The 24843-nt window shown below is 35.9% G+C and overlaps 2 protein-coding genes across 2 annotated transcripts in view; both read left to right on the plus strand.

Annotated features, from left to right (window-relative positions):
• The window catches only part of LOC136037095 (importin-5-like), a 77769-nt gene extending 68493 nt beyond the window's left edge, over positions 1-9276 (plus strand). Inside the window, exons 13-16 of the mRNA XM_065719550.1 lie at positions 557-764; positions 3294-3456; positions 6103-6322; positions 9081-9276. Of these exons, the coding sequence (XP_065575622.1) occupies positions 557-764; positions 3294-3456; positions 6103-6322; positions 9081-9167 (678 nt within the window). The 3' untranslated portion in view covers positions 9168-9276. The remainder of the gene's footprint in view (positions 1-556; positions 765-3293; positions 3457-6102; positions 6323-9080) is intronic.
• A 7441-nt stretch (positions 9277-16717) lies between these two features.
• Positions 16718-24843, plus strand: part of LOC136037096 (transcription factor Dp-1-like) — a 98093-nt gene continuing 89967 nt past the window's right edge. The window contains exon 1 of the mRNA XM_065719551.1: positions 16718-16821. The gene's annotated coding sequence lies outside the window, so the exon portion shown is untranslated. The remainder of the gene's footprint in view (positions 16822-24843) is intronic.

The following is a 24843-nucleotide window of genomic DNA, read 5'->3' on the forward strand; positions in this document are numbered from 1 at the left end:
CTGAATGGAGTTCTTTACGTTTCTTTGAAAAACTTATCGTGTGAAAATTTTTTTTTAAATTAATTCTAAATTAAAAAAAAAATTCTTTCAAGTATGCTGCATTTATCAATATTAAGTCTTATTTCGTTTATTTTTTGGAGGGGAAGGAGGGGGTCAAAGGCTGATGATTAACGGGTATTGAAAATAATTCGTACGATGATATGGAACTAGAGCATTTATAAATCTTTGTCTGTTTATTCGAACTGGTGTTATCTTGGGTGGCCTGTTTGTCAACTTTACTTTGGAAATAAAGTTGATATTTGTCCATTATGTCCCTTTTCAATCAGAATTTACGTAAGTGAGGAGGGGAAAAGGGGGAGTATCGAACTTTATATCCCCCCCACCTGAAATGTGTACACGTCCATGATTTTCCATGTAATTTCTCAAATTGTGGACAATTTCGGCTATTATTGGTGTTTTTATTGATTTATTGACCCCTTTTCCCTCCTCCAGAATTGGTCCCCTCTTGATTGACGACCCTATTTAGCTTAATTTGTTTTCACGGTATCTATTTCAGAGTCCAGAAAGACCATGGCCAGATCATCAGTGGGCTTTGTGTGTTTTTGACGACATAATTGAACACGGTGGGCCTGAATGTGTCCGGTACCAAGACGCTTTCCTTCGACCAATGCTTGTATATACAGCAGATCAACAGCCGGAAGTACGACAAGCGGCTGCTTATGGTCTTGGTGTTCTTGGGATGTATGCTGGGGCCACTTTTGCAGGTATTTCATCTCAGTGCTTCTTGACCAGACTAATTTTCTTATTATCCTAAGGAGAAAATTTAAGTATAGTTATGGCTACTGTTCGGATGGACGATACCCATTCTGTATTAGGCAATTTCTCAGAAGCTGACAGTCATGCCCAGATTCCGACTTCGGTAAATTTGACCAAGAGGGTTGCAAGATTCGTATATGATAAGAGACAAACGGTGTGAAGGGAAAATACCAATGGCAGCACAGACATGATATAATGTCAGTCTGTTTTCAGGGGCTATGCAACTACCCAAGCTTCTGGAGATACTGTCAGAGATTTAGCACCTCTGAATTGAGGTAAAACATCTTGCTGCTGATCAATGTACTAAGATTAATGCTTAGTTAGACAACAAAATATATTACCTATGGTTCGGGGTCTCGTCAAAGCTGGCGTATTTTGCTTTCTTAACTCCTTTCCGGTGATTAGGGTGAACCTAAAACATTTCAAAAGTGAGTTAGCCTTGTTCAGGTATGATTCTGGAACTTAACAAAACAGTGTCAGAACAGGGAAAAAGTTTCAAGGTATTTACGAAGTCACATATCAATTTAAATAGGTTTTGACACGTGTGTGGTAAGCGTTGGTGTTGGTAGGTTTATCCCGTGCCACCGTAGCCAAAGAGGGATAATTTTATGAAATTAGTTTAGACCAGTTTGTGTTATGCTACGGCTGAGGAGTAACTTGAAAGCTTCAGCCCCTAACTGGAGCCATGCACTCGTAGAATTAAAACGTATCCAGCTGACAAAGGGAAAAAAGAAGTGTTGTGGATAAATAAATAAAAAAATAATTGAAACATGGCAAATAACTGTGTTACGTAAGTTGAATGAGGGGCAAAGACTTTCGGTTTTAAGTGACACAAATCCTGTATTACTTTTCTACATTTATTAGTAGTACATAATCGAAATCAGCATCTAACCGTATTACTGAATTTCCATCTCAGAAATTTTTTGTAAAATGTTGAACCATATTGTTTATATTCGATATTATTAGATTCTTTTCGGTTGTTTGGTTTGTTTAAATTGTTTATTAACATTTTAAAATAAATTCTGGGCATATTTGTAAAACAAAATAATGCCATAAATGGTACCTGGTGCCATCTAATTTTATTCACAATAAAAATGATTTAAATAAGCTGAAGTAAGCAAATAAATATAATAATAATAATAATAATAATTTATTTATCAGCCACTTCACAAAACAGAGGTTAAGTGGGGTAAAATACAAAAGAAAAACAGCAAAAGTGATACAAAAGAAACAAATTTAATCACATAAAGAAAAAAGACGGATAAGTGGATGAAAACATCCTAGCCTATAAAGCGCTTCAATAGCTAGCTTCGCAGATAATTTTTCGAAAGCACCAGTAATATCTGTCGCACAATACTTTTTAACCAGTTTTGTATTCCGAACTCCAACTCATAAAGAAAGAAATTATTCTTTCAACAGAGAAACATTGGCTGTAAACACAAGAATCATGGTTAAGGAACTAGTCATAAAACTAGAACCATCTTTATTTTAAACTTTACTACTATTTTGCGTCGATAGAAAACACATTGGTAATACTTTGGCTCAAGTAATGATTTTGTTATTTAGTCTTACTATCTAAAACTTTTATATAGAGGAGAATTTCAAACGATGGGAAAAGAGACGAATTAGAGCCCTGCTTTACTAAAATCATAATTTAAACAAGATGTATTTACATGGCTCCATAGCGTAGTGGTTATCACGTCTGTTTTGCACAATAGATTTTAAATTCGATCCGGATGAAATACTATTTTATTCTGACAAATTCTGTTTCCGTGGTCTTGAACGTTGATAAGTGGCAGGGGAAAATCAAGAGGGTTTTTGTTGGAGGGTTTGGGTATCTTTGGGTAGAGTGATGTTAAGAATCATGAAAAATAAGGATGTTGTTGCAAGAGCCTATTATAAAGTACTATATCCTTTCCCGAGCAATGTTCGGCAGTTTGTGCTTGTAATGAAAGTTTTTTTTTTTTTTTTTTTTTTTTTTTTTTTTTTTTTTTTTTTTTTTTTTTTTTTTTTTTTTTTTTTTTTTTGACGCAAAGTCAGTACGTTACAGTGATGATAGTGGTCAAATATGGCTTGTTCTGGGTACCCGGCTTACTGACCGTATTTCAAACGGTAGGCTTCACGAAAAGCGTAATTCAATCCCGTTTTCTAGGGTTTTAATGAGAGAAAGGTTGAGATGGCTAGGGCACGTTCTGTGGATGAAGGATGACAGATTGTCAAAGATTATAATTTTCGGCCAGCCGTCTAGGGCTAAACGGAAAGCAGGTTGTCCGTGTTTGGGCTGGGAGGATGTCATAAACAAAGATTTCAAGGGACTAAGAACTTCCTGGGAGGGTGTAAAGAGGGAGGATTTGAATAGATTCGGATGGAGGAGACGTGTGCGTAGGTGTGTTGGCCTCAGGTGGTTTGGTGCTGTGGTGAGTTGTTAGTAGTAATAGTTGCAAAGTCAGTAAGTATGTATTTCCGTCTATTTTTAGGTGCTTGTGCAGAAGCGATACCACAATTGGTCAAAGTCATTACTGCACCTGATTCCAGGAACGTTGAAAATGTTAATGCCACAGAAAATGCCATTGCTGCCGTTACTAAGATTCTGAAGCACAATAGTCAAGCTATAAATGTTACCGAAATTCTCCCCCATTGGTGAGTATTTGCCTGTCAATACCATTTCAGGCAATAATTGATAATATAATCTTGAATGGACTTTGTTCCAAATTCGCATTTGTCGTTTGAGAATGTCAAAACGTCTCATTGTCAATGTCAGCTTAATTTCATGTATTTTCCTTTTATATTGCCTGTTGTCCTTTATAGATTCTGTGCACCTGTTGTCTTTCTCTCTCCTCCTACTGAAAAAAAAAGTGTATCTGATTCCAAGAGGTGAAGGGTCTCTATTTTAATCTTATGTAATTGCTGAGACTAACTCCATTTTGAAAGGATCAACTATTGAGTGTATTTCTTTCCTTATTTGGGCTTTAGGCGAAAAAATACAAATAGAAAATGGTTCGAAACCTAATATTTATCAAATACAAAAATTAAATAAAGTAGGATAAATCACGTAGGAAAACACGGAGCGCTGCTTTTGGACACAGGAAGGAAACAAAAGGTATTTCAGTATCATCTCTGGGGTCAAACAGGAATGTGTCCTCTCCTCCCTGTTTTTTTTTTTTTTTTTTTTTTTTTTTTTTTTTTTTTTTTTTTTTTTTTTTTTTTTTTTTTTTTTTTTTTTGTTATCGATTATGCGCTCCAAGATTGCGCAGAGTTTGGGATCCATATATGCGATAATAAACTACTAGCAAATCTTGGTTTCGCGGACGACATCGCCCTGATTGAGACAAACAAGGAAAGGTTCCAGGAGCTTCTCGATGTCATACGAGAGAAAACAAGTCTTTCGGGACTGAAGATTAGTTCGGACAAGACAAAAAGTATGACATCGATCAACTCACCACTTGGTATATAGTGCGGGGACAATTCAGTAGAGCAGGTAGTGGAATTGAGATACCTTGGAAGTACAGTCGAACGAACTGGATCAAGCGAAAATGAGGTACAGTCAAGGATTGGACAAGCCAGTGGAGCTTTTAATCGACTAAAGCAATTTTAACGATCGAAAAAGTACTCACTGAAACTGAAATTTAGGCTGTTCAACAGTAACGTTCTCTCTGTCCTCCTCTAAAGCTGTGAATGCTGGAAATTGAATCAACAGCAAGAAGAGAGGATTCTTGCTTTTGATAACAACTGTATTTGCTGGGTAATGAATATTAACTGTAGGGACCCCATAACTAACCAGACTGTTCGCTCTATCACGCATCAGCTCCTGGTAACAGATGTCATACGCCAACAAAGATGCCGCTACTTGGGAAATGATATCTGTATGGTGAAAGGTAGACACCCCAGAACGGTACTCGGGTGTCAATCAGAGGGAACCCGAAGAAGAGGAAAGTCAAAAATTATACTTCGTCGGACATACCAGCGGGACCTGAAGTTTATTAATTTGACAGTCCAACCCCAAGGGGAAGACGTCGGGGAAGCAGCACATATTAGGGATGATTTGTGGCTCTTTCTGGATGTCTTGGTGCCTCTGGTGGCACAGGAGGAACTAAGATCTATGGTAACGGAAGGATAAATCAGTTTTTTATAGTGTTTTCGCCGCTCAAATTATCTCAGTAATTCCCAATATCAGGTCTCAATTAATATAAAAAAATTGGGAATTATACATCATTTTTATCTTCAAAATCGCTTTAGAACGTCAATAAATGCGTGGAACGAAACTTTTTCTGGAACTTGGAGGTTTCATGGAAGGCATGTTTTACACATGTGAATTTCCTATTTGTGAAATTTTCTAATGTCCAAATTATCAAGCATATATAGCTACAAAATTTCCATTTGAAGCAAAGCTGTATCCAAGGTGTTGGGTTATTGTGTGTTAACCGCTCCCCCGAATTGTTTTCCAACTCGTTAAAACATAATACATGTAAACAATATTTTTGTTTTGTTTTTTTATATAAAAAAAAATAAATTGCCCCTGCCCTTCCTGAAAAAAATTCTCGAAGCCCTGCTTTGAAGGTTGATTATATTGATAAAGACGTCTCTGATGACTGCTTAAATCATTACTTAAATTTACTGTACAATAATTCTGATCGATTAATGCTTTATTGTAGCCCTAACGTTTAGTTGGTCTAGGTAATATCAGCGTTTTTGAGGTTTTTTTCTCATTTACGTGTAATATTTCTTGTTTTGTTATTGAGTTCTAAAATAAGGTACTAGGAAGATTGTACCCGAAATTATTAGAGCTCGAGAGTCCAGGTGAGAAATTATTAACCCATTAAATAGCCTGTGCGCTACTCCAAATATGCTCCAACTCTTGTCTTTTGATGGGCTTCGGCGTGATTTTTGGTCGCTGGACAAACTTCAAGAAAAATCTTACCCAAAAATTTGTACTGGTTTTGAGGGGAGTGGGCTGATTGTCCAAAAACGGAAACCCATTATGCGTACATGAAAGTTTCTGAAATCTCGTTTACATAATAGTAGATGTGCTGCTAACATCAGTGACTATGCTTGGGCAACGTTTTAGAGTCGGCTAGTACGGACTAACTTAAACTTTAGCTTTCCATTTGTGTATCCTCTTCATAGGGGTAATTTTGTAGTCACCTGGAAATGCATATGTGACTCATATCCTGCATACCTTAGACCACTCAGGTTCTTTTTCTAAAATGATAACCCGTTTTCAGTACTTAGTCCTTCCCAGACTTGTTTAACTATTCATTTTTTTCTTAAACAATTTCTTGATTCTAGGTTATCCTGGCTACCAGTTTATGAAGACGAGGATGAAGCCCCTTACGTGTATAGTTATCTTTGTGATTTGATAGAAAGCAACAATCAAGTAATCCTTGGGCCAAATAATAGCAACTTGCCTAGACTTGTCTCCATTATTGGTGAAGTTTTTAGTCGTGAAACATTGGAGAAGGAATCTGAATCATATAAAAGGCTTCTAGGGATTATTATACAATTACAGGCAAGTTTTATTTTTTGCACCTGTAATAATAATAATAATTTATTCCTCATGCCTCTCATACAAAATTTCCACATAACTGACACCTTATTAAAAGAAAAATGTTATGGCAGGCGAAGATCGGATCGACTGCGGCACGATTGCCATTTAAAGTCGTCCTACGTTGAAAGTTTAAAGTACCTAAGACTCTTTTTTGCTGTAAAACTCCTTTTCTTTACTTTTTTCGCATTTGATTTGAAATCGTAATTTCTGCAAAAAAAGAGAGTTTTATTTTGGATTTTCTGCGCAATATTCTCAGAAGCTCTAGTTTCATGACAGCTGAAATTGATGGTTAGTAAAAAAAATTGAAACTGAGGAAAACATTATATTGCTAAAATTTCTAGAGATGAAAAAGCTAATTTAGTGATCTCTGGTATTGCAACATAAAAAGGCTTATTTAGGGGGGAAGAGAGATCTGAAATTGAAGATTTATCAATATTCCTATGAAAAAGAAGTTTTACTGTTAAAGTAGTTAAATTAAAAGTTTTTTTTTTTTTTTTTTTTGTTTTTTTTTTTTTTTTTTTTTTGTAGCGTTTGATTTCGTTTAGACTGATGTGAAATTGTCGTAGCGAGTAACTATAACGCACGACTGCACCGAGGGAAAAACTTTTCTGGGGTGGTGCATAAAGAAGGAATGGCTGAATTTTTTATGAAGTTAGGACATAGGACGTCCTTTGAGCTAATGCTAAGTTAGGTGATAGAAAATTTATGGGGACTAAGAAGTTAGAAAAGTTTGTGGGTACAGGTGTGGCAAATACCATTTTTTGTAGTCTGTATATAAATTAATTTGGATAGAAATGTGTGTCTGCTTATAATTTTTATGTTGTTGTGTTTTTATATTAACCATGTCCACTGAAAGGATGATACATGCCTGTGATGGATATAGTTGAATTTTATCAATAAATATCGGAAAATGTAAAGGACCTAGAATCGATCCCATGGATGTGGTGCACTTCGTCCTTTTGTCCCAAAGTTCGAATTTTGTCCCAATTTTTTAGGAACGACTCCTGAAACACAAGGTTCGCTTAATTATAACAATAAGAAGCTTTTTTAAAAGAACTAAAAAAAAGCTTTAGCGTAAAGAGCGAGGTTTTGAGGAGGGGACCCCTCCTCAAACGTAATAATTTCTGTTCGTTTAAAGTTTTAATGTTGCTCCTTACTTTCAGTTGAAGTTTTTTTTTTTTTAATTTAATATTAAGAACTTTCTTTCGAATAGGATTTTTCTCATATGCGTCAAGAAAAGGAGAACTAAAATTGACCCATTATTTTTACTTGGACCGTCTTTTTACCGCTTGTATGTAACGTAGCTGACTTGACCTCTTTGAATGCGTCTGAGGAAGTTTTGTTTTTCATCGAATTGTTTATTAGGGGCATAATATTGCATAATTTTGCTGTTTTAACATCATTTAAAAGTATACAGTCCAAACATCTTGAATTATAAATCATATTTCTAACAATTTGTATACCTCTGCTTCACAACACTATTCTGTTGTTCATTTAGTAAATTCATTCATTTTCTTATATTTGTAAAAATCGGAGTAAATAGTGGTTTACCATTTTTGTTTGCTCTGTATATTTATTGAAACTTTCTTTTATACTTTCTATTTTCAACTTAAAAAAAATTGTTCTAAAAGGACTTTCTCATATATTTTTGAAAAAAGGGAGAACTGAAATCGACCTCTTGTTATCTGTTTCGACATTTTAACCGCTTTTACGTAACGAAGATAATTTAGTCACTCTTAATGTCCCTGAGCCTGTTTTACAGGCTCAGGGACTATCCCTGATCCTTCCAAGAGGGTTGGGAGGATCATTAGTTTTTCACGAGGTTTTGTTTTGTAAGATCAGCTAAGCTAATTTTACTCTTTTTAAGTTTACTTTGAAGTTTTCTGTTGCCCTTGCGATTATTTTAGGCAATTTGAAGAATTTCCGACCTGAAACTTTTAATTAGCAAAATTAATTTCAATTAGCATATTAATAGCTACTTTTTTTTTTTTGTACTTTCGTTTGCAATAGACTTGAATTTTGAATGGAAAATTAGTATTATTATTAATATAAAGACAGTGCTAAGTTTTTATGAAAAGTGCTTAGAGTAGCCTTATTTTCTTCAGTTTATTATTTTCTTAGTTTATCAGCTTCAATGATATCAGCTCTGTAAAAATTTAAGCTCTTTAGTGTAATTTATAAAGGGGAGGCGGGGACTCTTTTTTAATTTTCACAAATATTTTCTGGTAGTTACGAATTAATGTTCCGTTGAACGTGTATTGTGCGATTTGGGCCTTAACCATTCTCCATACATTCTTTAATTGGGTATATGTACTGTGTCATTAGATTATTTCTTATGGTCTGTGGCTCTCTCTTTTCTAGATTGTAGCAAACATGGCACAAAACTAAAATAATGATTTTTTTTTTTTGAAATATTTGAAGTGTAACGACGGCCGTATCCAGGATTGATTTTTTTCGGGATGTGTTTTACACAAGAATTTTTTTGGAAGAGGGAGGGGGGCTACACAAAAAAAACGCATAAACAATTGTTTAAATTCATTTTTGTCTCGTTGTACAAGTCAGACGAATAACTGGGGGGGGGGCAAACTTCCTCTCCCCCAGGATACGGCTTGTGTGTAACATAGATGTTGAACAAGGAATGGTGGTCATTTTCACGTTGTTTCTTAAGTTATCATTTGTATTGTTGAAAGTTTTATTTTTATTGATTTTTATTTTGCAGTCAAATGCTGAGGTTTTCAACAGTTGTCTCTCCACACTCACAGAAAATCAGAAAGAAGCCATTCGTGTCGCTCTGTCAGATCAATGATTGTTATAAGTTTTTACAAACCGTTTCATTTGACTTGTTCCATCTGAATTTCATTTTATCTTTTACTATGGCTTAAACAGCAAATATATAATGATATATTACTTCGAAATGTGTCCTATTGTTTTTAAGTCAAGATAATATGCTATAAGCAGGTATATGTCGTGATGTAACCGCTAGGGCAGGCAAAATATAAAGGTCAGTAGGCAAATGCACAGGGATGAGCGGTTTATTCTCCCTGTTTGAAATCGTGACATCTCGACAGTTTCTCCATAATTCAGTATATTTGTTATGTAATTTTCTTCTTTTTTTGCAATTTGGAATTTGTGCTGTAGAATTCTGAAAAACAGTTTTTTGTGTGTATGTGTATGAAATGAATGATTAAAATAAATTAAACCTATTGAAAGGATTAAAATATCTGAGGACAAAATGATGAGAACGAATTTATTTGTTGGTAAGTTAGCATGCTGAAGTGCTAAGAAATGTGATTGGAGTAATTTTCTCTAAGATGAGCAAGATATACTGTAATTTGTGCTGGGGCGAAGCCAACTGGATTGAGGCTCAGGCCTCATAGGCGCACTGTCTCTTTACTTCAGGTGGCTGATCTTGCACAGTTAAATCACTGACCCTCAACCTAACCCAGGACTTGGGCCTTGGTGACAAAAGGACTGGAACCCGTGTTCTAAAGGACATAGGATTGCAAATAATATTGTATGAATATGAAGTAAAATAATGCATCAGGGTATTTTAATTTATGACATAAGAGAGATTTGCGAATTAGTGTTTAATTCGACGTTATTCTGACGTTTTCTCTTGATCTTTCTTTTAAAGCAGCCCTAAGTTATCATACAGAAAAATTAATAAATAGTGAAATATCTTTGTTTTGTTTGTTGGACTCTGAAGATCAATCTAATTGAAGAAAACTTTTTTAATATTTCAAAAAAAAAGTATGGGTTATTTTTCGTGGAATTTTTCTGGATAGTTTTAAAAATCTCTTTTGACGGTTGTACAATCGAAATATTCCAAGGTTCAACGTATTGCAGTTTCTGTTTTACACGCTTCGAAAAATTCATTTCCTGTTTGGCTTCTTCATTTACTTACCGACTCAAATATTTTTTTTCTAACTAAAAATCAGCAGTCAAGCAGATTTCATGGCTTCTAAGCAAGAATTTTGTTGGGGTTAGGGCTAATGTAACCGTACGATTTGTGAATTACGGGGGAAACGGTGAGATTTTTATAGGGGAAGGCAGAACTTGAAATTCGCGACAGTGAGTTCAAATTCGAGTCAAATTACAAGTAAATTTGATTTTAAAGGATGGAGCAATTCTCTTGGTTCATTGAAGATGGAATCTCAATTCATCTTTATTCTTCTTTTTGCAGGCGATACCGTCAAACCACTTAATTTAATGATAAATTTATATTGTAACAAGGATATTTAATAAAATATCCTTGAAAAAAAACATTATGCTGTTGAAAACTAAACAATCTCGTTGAAAACATTTTTAATGCTTCCATTCTAAACCGAAAAGTTAAAAATTAACCATTCTCAAGCATACTCGTAAACCCCAAAAATCATGGATTTTTTTTCACTTCAGTAGATTAAAATTAAAACCAGTTGTGAATTTTCTTCTAGATTTTCTCTGGTATTTTTTATTGTGAACTTGAATAAAGTCACTGACTAAAGAACTTGACTAAAGTCAGTTGAAAGGGTAAAGTCATGTTTATAAAACATAATAATAAAATAATAATTTATTTATAACCCACAAAGTACATTAAACTGTGGAGTAAACACACAAAAAAAGAAAAAACATAATAATAAACAAATAACAAGAAATAACAAATAACATAATAACAAGACAAAAAACAAATAAAAAACATAAAAAATAATAATAGCCTGTGTGTCGTTACAACTGTTCTTGAGAAACATTCACCTTGGTGGTGACTCCTTTTAATTACGCTACTCTCTATTCTGCTTCTCTTTCCGATACATTTGTTAAACAATAAAAATCAAGATTGGAGAAATGAATGATTCTCCAAGATTGGAGAATTCTTCTTGAAGGAAAAATGGCGAAGGTTATTTAAAAAAAAGAAATAGTGTAATGCCTCTAAAATATGTTTCATATTTTACGATCATTCATAATGATCGTATAAAAAATTCCAGTATGTTCAAATCACCGCTGGCAAAATCTCAGTATTAGTCAAATTTAATAATGAATGGGTCTGTTGTGTCTACAGTTCTTGTTAATGTTTCAGTATATTATTGAGTTGTGGTTAATAGATGGCGGTAATGTGCTTTCATGCTCATATTAGGTTTATTCTATGCATAGCCGTGAATGATTCGGTCTTCAACGGCTCGGTAGTCGAAAAATAAGCACTATCATAGTATTGTTGTTGGTTTTTTTTTGGGGGGGGGGGGACTGGGAGAGGACAGGCTTTTGTAAGTTTTGGACTATTATGTCCAGCTTAAGGCTCAGGTTTAAGTTCCATTGCCTAAAAGTTTGTCACTATAAGTTGAAGTAAATTAAAATAGACTGAGAATAAATTTATAAAGGACAGAAGACTTAAGTGCCGTAGACTTATGTGCAATTGACCTACAAGGCCCTTTGCCTAGGCTAAAATTATGTTAGAAGAAGAAATGGAATGATATATGATAGAGGATTTTTAGTACATTTTGTGCGAAAATTTGAGACGACTTCCAACAAACAAAATTTAGTAGTTGTAGAAAAAAAAATCCGTGGGATTGCAGAAATGGCAACATTTATTCGTTCGTGAAATCAGTTTCCAGAGAGAATGAGTGCCCAACCCCACTATGAACCTTATCTTAAGTGTAAGCTGCCGCAAACTACTAAAGGCTATGAGGCAAAATTTATCGTGGCATAAAAAGTTAATACCCGGGAGTTTTGTCCAAATATTATTTCGTCATGCCTGGAATGAAAGGGTATACATCATATCATCAAAATTTTGTGGGAGGGCACAAATAGCGTTTTAAACACTTACCGAAGACGTTTTGTGACTTATCAGAGAAAATGTTATTTGATACCACATCTTTGAATTTATCTATTAACTTTGGCAAATCAAAAATGACGGTTATTGTGTTGGACCAACCGCCAAAAATGACGGTTATTCTGTTTATGGCTACGTTACGCAGAATTCTACAAGATAAGAAAATTAAAGATTATGATGATGATATCATCATGAGGATGAAAGTTCAGATAGGTGAAGTTGTGAGGTTTTTGAACGGAGGAAGTCTCAATGGTTGTTTTGTTTGAGGGGTTCGTTCTCAGTTGTTGTTTTTTTAGTCTGTTTATTAACAAATAAGCTGGAGTTTGGGACAAGGGAAAGGAGAATCGAAGTCTTTTTTTGTAATGGATTTGTTTGCTTTGGAAGGAAGAATAAAATACTTACTAAATTTGATATTGGTTTAGTTAAATGATGGGATCCTATGTAAAATTTTGTTTGTCATTTGTGTTATTATTTTTTATGGACCCAATTTAAGAAAAGAATTAAAAATGGAGAAAAATGTCTTTGAGACATTTTCTCCATTAGTGGTACCATTGTACAAGCGATTATATTCACCAATATAATATCCAGCGGCGTTAATTGGGGGGTAAGGGTTCATGTTCTCCCCTCATGAGTTTTGCCCTCCCCTTTCTATATTTTGAAAGACCCCTTTTGAAAATTTGAAAATAGCCGCTTTAGGTATTTTCATTGAAAAACCGACGAAATTTTCCATACTCCTAGATTTTGAAATTACATATTGCTCTCCCTCCCCGCTAGATTTTTGTTATTTGACGTCACTGATAATATGATGTATCAAAGCAGCAGAAATGCGCACTTTTTCGAGTTATAAACATTTTTACTTAATGATATATAATAAAAAAATATATATATAATCAAAAAAAGTATTATTCTCGGGTCTTAATATCCTTTCAATTGACAATAATTTCTGTGCACGTAACTACGTACATATAGTATGCACTATTTGTATGCATTTATGTTCATAGGTGAACCCACCACTAATTTCCTAACGGGACTTTTTCAAGAATTATTGAGAAAGCTTTAGATACGTGTCGGAAAACAGCTTTTACTGTTCATTTACATAGAGAGTAGATACCATTAATAACTTTAGTAAGGCTCTAAGCGATTCATGAGGATAATTTATAAAGTTAGACCAAATGATTATCTTTGAAATGACTCATTTTGGAAACAAATGTGGCAACTCTGGAATGCGACTAAGAATAGTTTTATGGTTGCATTGATAAAAATAATTTTACTACAATTCCGACAGTGGCACGATTTACTGCGATTTAAACCTGAGACGTGCCAAGTATTTTCAAGTTAAACTGATGTTGAAATTGTTAGAAGTGACAAATATGCCATTTTATTGAATTTTAAAGACAATAGTATTCAGGTATTGATTGTATTGACAATAGTATTGATTGCCAGGACACAGCCGTCCTGGCTGAGTGGTTGGCGCGCTGGCGTGTGAATTCTGTGTCCAAGGGGCACGGGTTTATTCCCAGTTGTGATCAGTTATTTAGTTTGGGACGGGGGTCAGTGGCGTGACTCTGTAAGTTCAGCCAGAGTCGCCCCAGCTCTAAATGGGTACCTGGAGGAATAGATTTAGAAATTGCAATCTCCCCCATAAATTTCCACGAATTGTCGTAAATAAGTCTCTGATCATATATGAATAAATATCACAAGCTAAGAATTGAAGTTCATCCTTTCCACATTATATATAAAATTTGAAAAGGAAAGTATTTCACACCTTAGTTCTCCTGTGCCTCCTGAAATACCCAAGGTATCAAGAAAGAGCAGTCAATCATCCCTAGTACGTTCTGTCTTAACATAAACGTTAAGGAAAGCAACTTCAACGTAAAACAAAACCCCTATAACTGCTCATGAAAACTTCACTTGTCAACTGGCAGGCCAAGGTGACTGCTATTGTTCAGTATCAAAAACAAAGAAGAAATCGTGAAAAACAACGAATCTATGGTCAGTAGGAAGAAAAAGAAGAAGAGCCTGACAAAAATTTCAGTCGTATACAAAAAGGTGTCTTCGGCCTAGATAAAGATAGGTCTACAGAAAACAAGGTAACGAAACAAGAAATAAAGGTGACGACCAAAAAAAAAAACAATATCGAAAAAAATAACAATAAAATTCGCGGACTGTTTTTTGCAGGTGTGTTTTGCTTTTACGACGAAGGAAACCGATAGTGGTTTTGAAGAGCAACAAGTTGTGATAAAATTCTTTTTGAAAGTGGAGAAAACAAAAACTGGAAATCCTTGATACGATGAAAACAAGTGACGATGACGTCATTTGATATGACGAGTAGGATCCTGAAACTAAGAGCCATAGCGTGGAAAGGGAAAATTCAGATGAACTAAGTACAAAAAGCCAGGGTGTCGAAATGAAAAATCAAGGCCATGGTAATGAATTTCCAATTTACGTGAAATCGCGCTGCAAGAATGGGCTCCCAAGAGCAGGCAGTTAATTCTGCTTACTACATGGAAGTAAGGAAACACCTGTATGAACATATTCATATAAGAAAGCCTAATTTTTGGAGATATCAGTCGCGGGTTCTTCAGCACGACAATTCACCCTCTTATTATGTCATCATTGTCAAGGAGTTTTTAGCCAAAACGGCCACAATGGTCATTGAACAGCCCACCCCCCCCCAGCTTTTTGTATTTGCCTCCTGTGATCCTAAAATTTAAAAGGGCACTATTTCCAAACTTTGAAGGACATTAAAGGAAGAGGCTTTGTAAGGGGTAACAAAAAAACAATTCACGAGGGCTTTGAAGGCTTGAAAAGATGAATGGCGAAGTACATTACAATTCAGGAGTAGTATGAAGGGTGTACTTTGAAGGGTGCCATGTTTACTTATGATTTTTTTTCGGTAAACAATTTTTAAGGCGTTAGTCCGTATACACCAGACGTGAAGGCTTCTTACCGAACTGAAAAATTCTTACTAGTTGAAAATTTTGTTCCTATTGGTACTTCAAAGGATGATATTATTGCTCAAAATCCAAGTATCATGGATACGCATTGTTACGCGGAACATCTAATACTGTTAAGCAGTTATCTTGAAAAGCATTAACAAGTCATTTTGAAGAATATAACTTCAATTAGTTGTTAACTAGTCTAAAAAGTTAATCTTTTAGATCTACGATTGAAATAATATGTAAATTAGGGAACCCAGAGGAAAGAGTGCCAAAAAGGCAACGGCTTATTTTTAAGGTTCACGAATTTACAAACCTATCGGAAAATTAAAAATCATTTTTTCGAAAAGCGCAAGGATAATCGGAAAAACTTTTACCTTTTGCCATAAAATGCGTCGCAGATTGTGCTGCAGGGGCGTAATTTGCTATCTACCAAGGGAGAAGCTACCCCTCTCAACCTTGTTATGCTCTCCTCACTTCATTTTGCCCCCATCCCCTCCTAGCTGAAATTTAGTTTCTTCGAAATGCTTGTCAAAGCCTGCGTAGTTCAAGCGTTCACAGAAACCGAACAGTTTTCTTTAGTATATTTTTATCTTTATAATACTGTTTGGCTTATTTTACTGTCATTTTCACTTGATTTGGGAAAATTGGCTCCAACTTTGCCCTCCTCTCTCCCAATATTTTTACGAAATTGCGTCACTATTATGCTGAATTTATCAGTACCATAATTATATGGCATATTTTTATCTTTATGGTACTATTTGGCATATTTTTCAGTTGTCACTGTCATTTTTTACTTGATTTGGGAAAATTTTCACTTGAGTTTTCACTTGATTTTCACTTGAGTTTTTACCTATTTTCACTGTCATTTAATAATTTCATTGTCATTTGTTATTTGACATTTGACAGTTTTTTCTGTCATTTTCACTTTATTTGGGAAAATTGGCTCTAACTTTGCCTTCCTCTCCCCCAATATTTTTACGAAATTACACCACTGTTGTGCTGAATTTATCAGTGCCATAACTAGCCACTACATTATATGACAAGCAAAATCAATTTAGTCAATCTATTGATCCGAAGAGGGTCAAGAAAAAGCTAAGCTACACAGAGCATTCGATGCCCATTATGCTTTGCAAAACAATTAATTCTTCAAAATAAAAGTATAGATTGTTATGTAATGAAACCTCGAGAAACTTTGGCCTCCAGTCACATATCTGCCTCCTCTGACCCTTAGAAAAGGGAAAAATGCATAAATACCATAGACACAGCCACGTATTCAGGACAGGATGGGGGCTTAAGGTCAGTACCCACCCGAAACCCGGGGTCTCTGAACTATTGTTGGCCCACCAAAGGGTTGTCATATTCTTCACTGCTTCAACAAGATCCCTGCTCAAACTGGTTTTAACCGGTATCCCGTGGCTACCGAAATTCTGGGGTATCGGTCCCAACTTACAGCAATACCGCACTAGCTGTTATAATTGTTTTCCGTTAAAAAACCGTTTACCATCTTGCTCTTATCTGTATCTATATTGACTAATGGTTCTTTCATCCAAAGCCAAATTTATTTTACTCTTTAATTTTTAACTTCAAAAAGCGGCATCTTTTCTTGCTACGCCGTTAAACGCAATGCTATTCCATAGTGACGTCGAGAATTGCAAATAATTTAAAAAATTTAAGATAGGCGCTTAATCTTGGTACAAGCATTCATTTTCGCGGTAAGTTCCAAATTGAAACAATATTTTTATCTTGTTCGGATTATGGTTGATATTCTAATTTTTTTTTTGCTTTGAAAGTAGCCTATCTAAATTTCACCCTCAATATTTTGTTTGACTGGTCTATACTTAGGGCTGTGCCTATTGTGTATGACAGGTCTATACTTGGAACTGTGTCATAAGTAGGCCTAGTTTTTTTCTCTCTTCAAAATATATGGAAATCACTCATCTATGTAGGTTGAATTTTTTTTCCTTTTTTTTTCACCAGCCACCCTAGGCTAGGGGGGCTGTTGAAGGAGTGCTAAACCTGCTTACCCTTAATTTTGAAGCATGAACTTTATTCACTAATTACTAGATCGATTTTGTTGATAATGTTACGATTTCTATGTGAGAGGTGGGTAACATACATGCAGGATTTTATTTTTTAGAGGGGAAGGGGGTAAAATAGCATATAAAACTGTGAAAATTAGTAGGCTACCCTATGGAAGTGCTAGAAATTCAAGTGAATTTCTAGTGACTTAACCTAAGAGGGCCTGAGTGAGGGGATTGACCTGGGGACCCCATACAGACATCCCCACTGAGAAGAGCTAGCAAGGCCATTGACACCCTCTTGCTTTGGTTTGGTTTTAGTGGATTGGGTAAAATTCTAGTTAATTGACTTCTTGCTATCTTGGAAAGGGTTTAGGTTAGGAAAATGAAACTTTCAGGGACGGGTCTACAGGTTAAAGTATGTCCTGGGAAGGTATTTTAAAGTACCCACCTCCACTCCTTCTCCCTTTAGAGGACCTGAAATTTGCCTACATGACAGGAACCTATTGAAATTTTGACAAACCAACATTTTACCTTAATTTTCAGTTACTAGTTGCTTTTTATCTGCCTTTAGTTCTAAGAATGCAATTCCTGTTATTTGAGTAGAATTTTGAGCCATTTCAATGTTTTTTTTCACAATTTAGGAAATGTATTTGCATATCTTTAAAACCTTATAAAATAGAATTGAGCAAAGCTGTGAAACTGAAAACAATTTTGTTGTACTTCAATGAAGCAGAAGATCTATTTTGCTAGGTTTCACTTTTATAACACACATATTTTTAAAGGTCATCAAAGGTTAGGGCCCTTTAGAAGGAGAAGGAGTGGAGGTAGTTGCTTCAAAATACCTTCCTGGGACATACTTTAGTCTTTAGATTCATCCCTGAAAGTAACATTTTCCTAACCTAAACCCTTTCTGAGATAGCAAGAAGTCAATTAACTAGAATTTTACCATGGATTGCTTTAGTGTTTTTAGTGGACACTGTTGTTTCAATTGCTTCTCAGCCCCCCCCCCAAATGAAATTAGATTCAGCCCTAGGCTATACACAAACTTTGCTGATTTTTTAAGTTTGTAATTATGTTCTTCTTTTTATTAATAATTTTCATATTGTCAAATAAAGCCAATTAAAACAAAAAACAAATTCTTTATAGCCTAGTCTTGGGCTATATTTGAGCCATAACAGGAAGAGGCTGGGACACGGTTATGATAGCTGTGATTACTAGGTTATATTTTGAAAGCCAATGGAATAGCCTAGTGAATTCCCCCCCCCCCTATCTGATTCTTGCCCAATAAAAAACCTCAGGGACAGAGCCAGGGGTTATTTTATGGGGCAATAGCCCTCCCCCATGCTAATTACTATTCCCCCAATAATCACACAGTTTCAGGGGTGAAAGTACAATAAGAAAGCCCAATTTTTATTATTGTAACCAAGCATTAATTTTTAATAATTCTGTTTTTGCCCTGAGCAACTTTAACCAAAAACAATCCCTAATGATTATCTATTGGCTCCCCAATAAGTATCCCATTTCTTATAATGAAGCTGCTAACATCACATGTACAGAGGGAAATATTCTTGGTGCCTAATAATAATCCAAAAGAATATGTTCCTCTCTAGTATAGAAAATTGTGATAAAAGGTGCTTTCTCTGTTCTCCCCCCCCCCTAGAAAAATTGTCAATTCTTTTCCTAACCATTTTTGGCTCACCTGTGGACTCTTTAAAAAAGTTGTTATGTCTCTAGTTACCACCAACTGACTTGGGTACAAATACACCCTATAAAAGAGATACTTCTTTCCAATTTGGGAAATTGCTTTGATACATCATTAAAACTTGAGATACTGGACATATGGCCTAAATAGGGCCCAGAGATGTTTTCAAGCTATTGTCTCCAACTGTCTTTACTTGTAAGACTTAAGATTGTACACCTGGCTTGCCTTTAAAAAAGGTATTCATCTATAATCTGATTGAAAGTCCAAAGAACAACCTTGTCAAAGCACATGATACAAGAGAAGCAGATAAAGCCAATCTTGAATGTTTTTTTTCTCTATTGTTAATATTTCTTCTCATAATTGTTCAAGTTTTGCTGATGAGTGAGATTCAGGAGTAGGAACTTAAACACAACTATTAAAAGCAGGTGAACAATATAGTAGAACAATGCCACATTATCTCATAAAAGAGAAAACTAAGTTTATGATACAAGAAAAAAGAATGCACTGAGGTCCACCAAAGTCCAGTGGCACATTGCCCCACCCCCAAAAAAGTTTCTAAGCCCATGGCTTGTGAATTTAGCAGAATTTATAGAAAGAATAAGAAAAAGATTCAATCATCACAAATGTTTGATGCTATCCTTAGCTCATTAGACTATTTCTCTTCAGATCTATCATTGTTGTGGAATACCAAAAGCCAAATCTCCAGAATGTCTCCACCAAAGATCCACCCCAACCCCTCATCAACTGACAGAATATTTAAAGACATTTAAATGTGTAATACAAAAGGAATATCCCACTTTCTTTAAAGTAATGTAAGTAGAGTATAAATTATGCTATACTTTGCTGACTGGAGAGTATGGGATACAGCATAGAATATTATTCTGGGAAGGGGATGAGTGACTTCCTTGCTTACTTTACCACGTGTTTATTCATTGTTTTATGAATTTGTCAAAGAAAGAAGCAATTTTTGGGTGTTTGTTTGTTTATGCAAACAAACTTGGGCATTTGTTTGTTGCTCAGCTGTAGCTTGATTCCTGAAAGAAAATTGAAAACACACTGAGACATTTTATTTTTGTTTTTAATGAAATTGTTTCATCTCAAGTCTCACAAGTAAGGAATTTTGGTAAGCCCTCAACAATTGATGATGTCATACTTCAGGAAAATCAAATCAATATGTACAAAAATGCTGTTTTTTTTTGACAAAACTACTTTTGAAGCATCATACACCCCAAGGGGGAATTCCATCAATTTCCTCTTTCAGATTTTCTATGTGCTCAAATAATAGGTAAGAAATTTTTAAACCAAATTTCATATTGCCAGGCCATAAAATAACATTAGTCCCCCAGTTTTTGCTAAAGTACACCCTTCCTTTGAAAAGGGATGTTTAAAAAAAATTGCATGGCTTTAGTCAATAGCCATCATGTTGGTAACCTCTGAGTTTTTGTGAAAATGGATCCTAGGTATGTATGATACTATAAATTCATTGTTTTGGACAGAGCATGTATACATCATAGGTCTGGTTTTATACTAAATAGCTCAAAAATCCAATTTTTTGTGATACAGTTGGATAATGATGATGAACTGAGCTGCATCATAGAGTCTTCAATGTTATAACAGCTCCTGGAAGGAGGTGAGGGCTCTAGGAATAGTTCTTAGTTCATTTCTCTAGAAACATTAGATGCTCTTTAACATGTCAGACCTTCACCCCCTCAAGAATACACAAATCTTCATGAGTTCATGGGCTTTAGGATGTGTGGACATTGGAGGGTAGAAGAAAATCTCCCCAAGATGGGGAAAAATATCCTTATAGGAAAAAATGAAAGGGTTGCACATAAAGGACAGATTGGACTTTTAAGTGCCTCCAGAAAATTACTCTTTATTCATGATACCCACCCTTCTCCTCAGGCTTAAATCTGTTCGTACCTGTTTTGGGATTCTCCTCATATGATAAAATGTATAGACATAAGCTAAAAAAAATAATATCTAGTCACTAAAATGCAGCACACAATGTATATTTCATTTTATAATATTGAAGTCTAGGAACTGTTTTACTAACAAGTTGATTAGAGTTACCCTGGTTAAGACCCTAGGTTTACTCTTCTGGTTGCTTTTATGTCTTATTTTAAATAAAGAAATTTATCTAGAGAGTAGTACAAGAAAACAAATGTATAATTGAACTATAATATGACCACTTCTTGGGCTTTCAGGCCCTCTCCTATGTGAAAAAGTATGTAAATATATTCTTCAGAAGCATATAGGGTGCTTTTCTTTAGTTGATCCTTCTGTGAAACTAGTAAGATCTCTGTGAATCATAGTGCTGCTTTCTTCAGATCTGAAGTCTTCTTCTACCATTTCTTCCTAACGAATGTTCACTGACCTTCACAACCTATTGGCCCTCCAGCAATTCAAATAGAAATATCTTGATAATCTAAGTTTTAATGTTCTTGTTGTTAATTAGGATAGATGCACACTATCCACACCCTTTAGATGGCATCAGAGGATTTTTTCCATAATAAGTTTAATACCTGAAAAAGGTAAAATTTAGTACCAAAGTTTCTATTTTATGCACTTTGATGTGTTTTTTTTTTTTTAAAAGAATTGAAGATATCTGTAAAAAACCTTGTAAAGGAGGAGGGGAGTGGACCCCCTCCCTAGATCACTTTCAATAATATTCAAAAGTCCTTGAAAGTGCTGCTTACTCCTCTTTCTGCATGGTTGTTAGAAAAGCTGCCTGCCTGTAAGCCTTATCATTGTTTCTGTGATTTCACCTGTGGCCTTATCAAGGTCTTGATCAGTTTCTTCATGCTCCAATGGTAGATACAGAAATTCTTTGGCTAATACTTGCTATAAATGAGCCAATTGCTTTTTTATGTCCTTCATGAGCTTTTTCCCCCTAGCTAGGTTCTCTAGGAGGTCAATTCCCCTCCTGTTTGCATTTACACCTCACCATGAGGTGTATATAAGCAAGGGGTATATAAGCAGAATAAAGCACTACAAGTTTATGGACAATTAGATTGTTCACAACTATGGCTGTTATATCTCTAGAACAGCACTTGAATAATTCCCAAGTATCTAAATCTTTGGAATGATAAATGCTTGCTCTAGAGGTGGTGCTCATCAGGTCCAGGCTCATTTATTTTTCGATCTCATTATGGAAATGAATTTCAGCTTTTCAGGTCCTCCCCATGACTCTTCTGCTGATATCCGCATATGCTGAAGTCATTTGAAATTATGTATTTTTTATAAGGTCTCGCTTCATCCCTCTGATGTAGACTCTGTGGATCTATTGAAAAGAAGTTTGATACATATGAGTCCCCCATTCCAACTGGGAGACAGAAATTCTGCTTCTCTATTTCCCCAATCAGTTCCGCGTCATTTGCTACATATCCTTATGTTTTTCCCTCTATGACGTGGATCTTTGTTTGGTCAATTTTCTTCTTAGAGAGAAACTGATTGTAGGCCACTAGGATCCTCAAAAGCTTCTGCAGTGACCCAGCCAGTTAATCTTCAATGGAGGAGAAATTTTTCCTTGTGGAGGAGGTCTTCATGGGCAAGAACTAAGTATTCCTTTCCCAGGCCATTAACCACCTCTTTAATCCATGATGGCGTCCATTCATTATGGCATCTTATCTTTGTTATGCTATCGCCTAATTTAGTTGAGGCGACTTTGGGAGCAAAGTCCAGATTGTTCTGCATAATTGTGGCCTCTATGAGAAGGACAACATATTCATTTCTGGGGGTTTGCCAGCTGTATTTGCCAACCCCTACTGTGACATCTTTAAAAACATCTCCCTTTCTATTTGGTGCTCCAGAAGCCCCCTTTCCCCCTCTCTACTTTGGGGTGCTACTTTGCTAGAGCCCCCTCCAAGGCTTTTTTTTGATAGGTTTGCCATATCTCAGTTTTTTGCCTTTTGTTTGAGTCGGGCTGCCATTTGGTAACCCCTGCCCTCGACCAATCCCCGGATCCCCCATCCTATGAGTCCCTGCTTGGGGAGGTGATCCCTCTCAGCTAGCATCCTTCTACCTTCTAGGTTCCTTTCTTCATCTTCGGTTTGTTTCTAGGATTTCTCCAACTGAAGTTTTGTCAGTATTGTCAATGAGTATGGCTTGTTTGTTGTTTCTGAGTGGGAGTGGAAGCTCCTATCCACTATATTCCTCTTTCCTCTTGAACGTTCCAAGACCTTCGCCATTGCTGGCTCCAGGCTAGGAAATCTTTGTTAAATGGCCATTTCCAATGACTCTTTGTTGCTTTGCAGCTTCTCCTTCCTTTCCACCATCATGCCCTTTTTGGATGGGGATTCGTCATCAGTGATTTATTGTCATTACTTTTTCCTTCCATCATAAAAAATAAGGAAGATTCTCTTGATCTTACTTTTTGACCACGAATTCAGGACCTCTAAACACAATACAAGGACCTCTACAAGCGTCGCCTTGGATAAGCCCCATCGCGCACCCTCAGTAATTTGCTCTGGTTTGCCATCCAACACTTATTGGGTGCACGAGAGATTATTCAACATATGACGGGACAGCCTCCTGAGTGACGAGCTATGGTTTGGGCTCTTCTTGATATTGGCTTTTAGCACAGAAAACCCTATGCCTTTTCTCTCAATTCCTCATCCGGAGCTTCAACATGGCAAAATGTCGCTTCGTGGCTTACATCCACTGCAGTCATTTAATCCTCAGTAATATTCCCCACTCATTGTATTAGTGGGAAAGATAAGGCAGAGAAAAGTCTGAGTCTTGGGGGTTGGCTTAACTTAGCTATATCAGGTCCTCAAGTCAGACTCAGTCAGAAGGAATGGACCAGCTCAAGAATCCATATAGGCGACTGATGGGGAATCCCTTGAATTGTCTACCCTCAGCCTTCTGGTTACCCCCACGTTTGTCAAGAAGCCACCTGGTTTATCTTCTGTTGTTACTCCTGCGATTTCTGGCTTTAGATTTAGGATTTCACCAAGGGCTTCAACACCATTTACTAGAAAGGCTACGGGTTCCGACGTCAATATTCTGTGCCTACATGCATTCCGGGACCAAACCCCCCTCCCCTCCTAGCAACCATCAAAACCCGGTACACTCAACGGCACCAGAGGAAGGTGGTCATACACTACCCCCAATACTCTGCATAATTTACCTTTTTTTCGTAGCCATGTCTCATTGTTAAGTACCAATCTGAGTAAAATCATGCGTACGTGCCTGGTTGTATTTGGGGACATTTCTTCTTATGTTGAAACAATTCCAAAGCGCGTTCATTTTTCGTCAGAAGAAACCAATTCGGAAGAAAAGACGCTACCACAAACCTGAATATGATGTTACCTTAAATTGTTTGAAAAATTCAGGAAAGAGTGTTCCTAACAAAGCGAAAGGTTAAAAACTCACCTTAGAAGGATCCAGTTTACATCACCTATCTGCTGAACACAAAAGTTAAATTGCCAATGAACTTTCTTAAGTAGTAAATATATAATAAGGAATCACCGAAAGACGAGCATTGTCAAACAGAAGCTAACATTTTCTGTTTACACAATTTACATATCATAGGCAGCGCAATAGTGCTGCCTAAGTAGAGAGCAATGCGGGCACAATGTATTATTATTATTTTTTTTTCTTGGTTTAGACCAGGGCACGTCGCATCGAATGACTTGTCTTAAAAACTTCGAAAAGGGCTCATTCGATTGGAAATTAAAAGTACCAGAGCCCTTTTTAATAGTCGAAAGTAATTTAAGGGCAACAAACCCCCTCCCACGCCCACTATTTCCCGAAACACATTCAGTCAAAATTTTACGATAGCCATTTTGTTCTACATTATTAAAAGATCTGTAAATTATGTAACACCCCCCATACATCCCTTAGGGCACGGGTTTTGATTTATGCCCTGGGGGCATTTATGGTTTAGATAGAAAAGGTGATCGTTTAAACTTAGAACGGGGCTTATTGGATTGCTAACTATAAATTTTAATGCCCTTTATGAGATTCAGAGTGATTGGAGGGTGAACCCCCCCCTCACACACACACAC

The sequence above is a fragment of the Artemia franciscana genome, chromosome 16, assembly GCF_032884065.1.
Source record: "Artemia franciscana chromosome 16, ASM3288406v1, whole genome shotgun sequence".
NCBI classification, from domain to species: Eukaryota; Metazoa; Arthropoda; class Branchiopoda; order Anostraca; family Artemiidae; genus Artemia; species Artemia franciscana.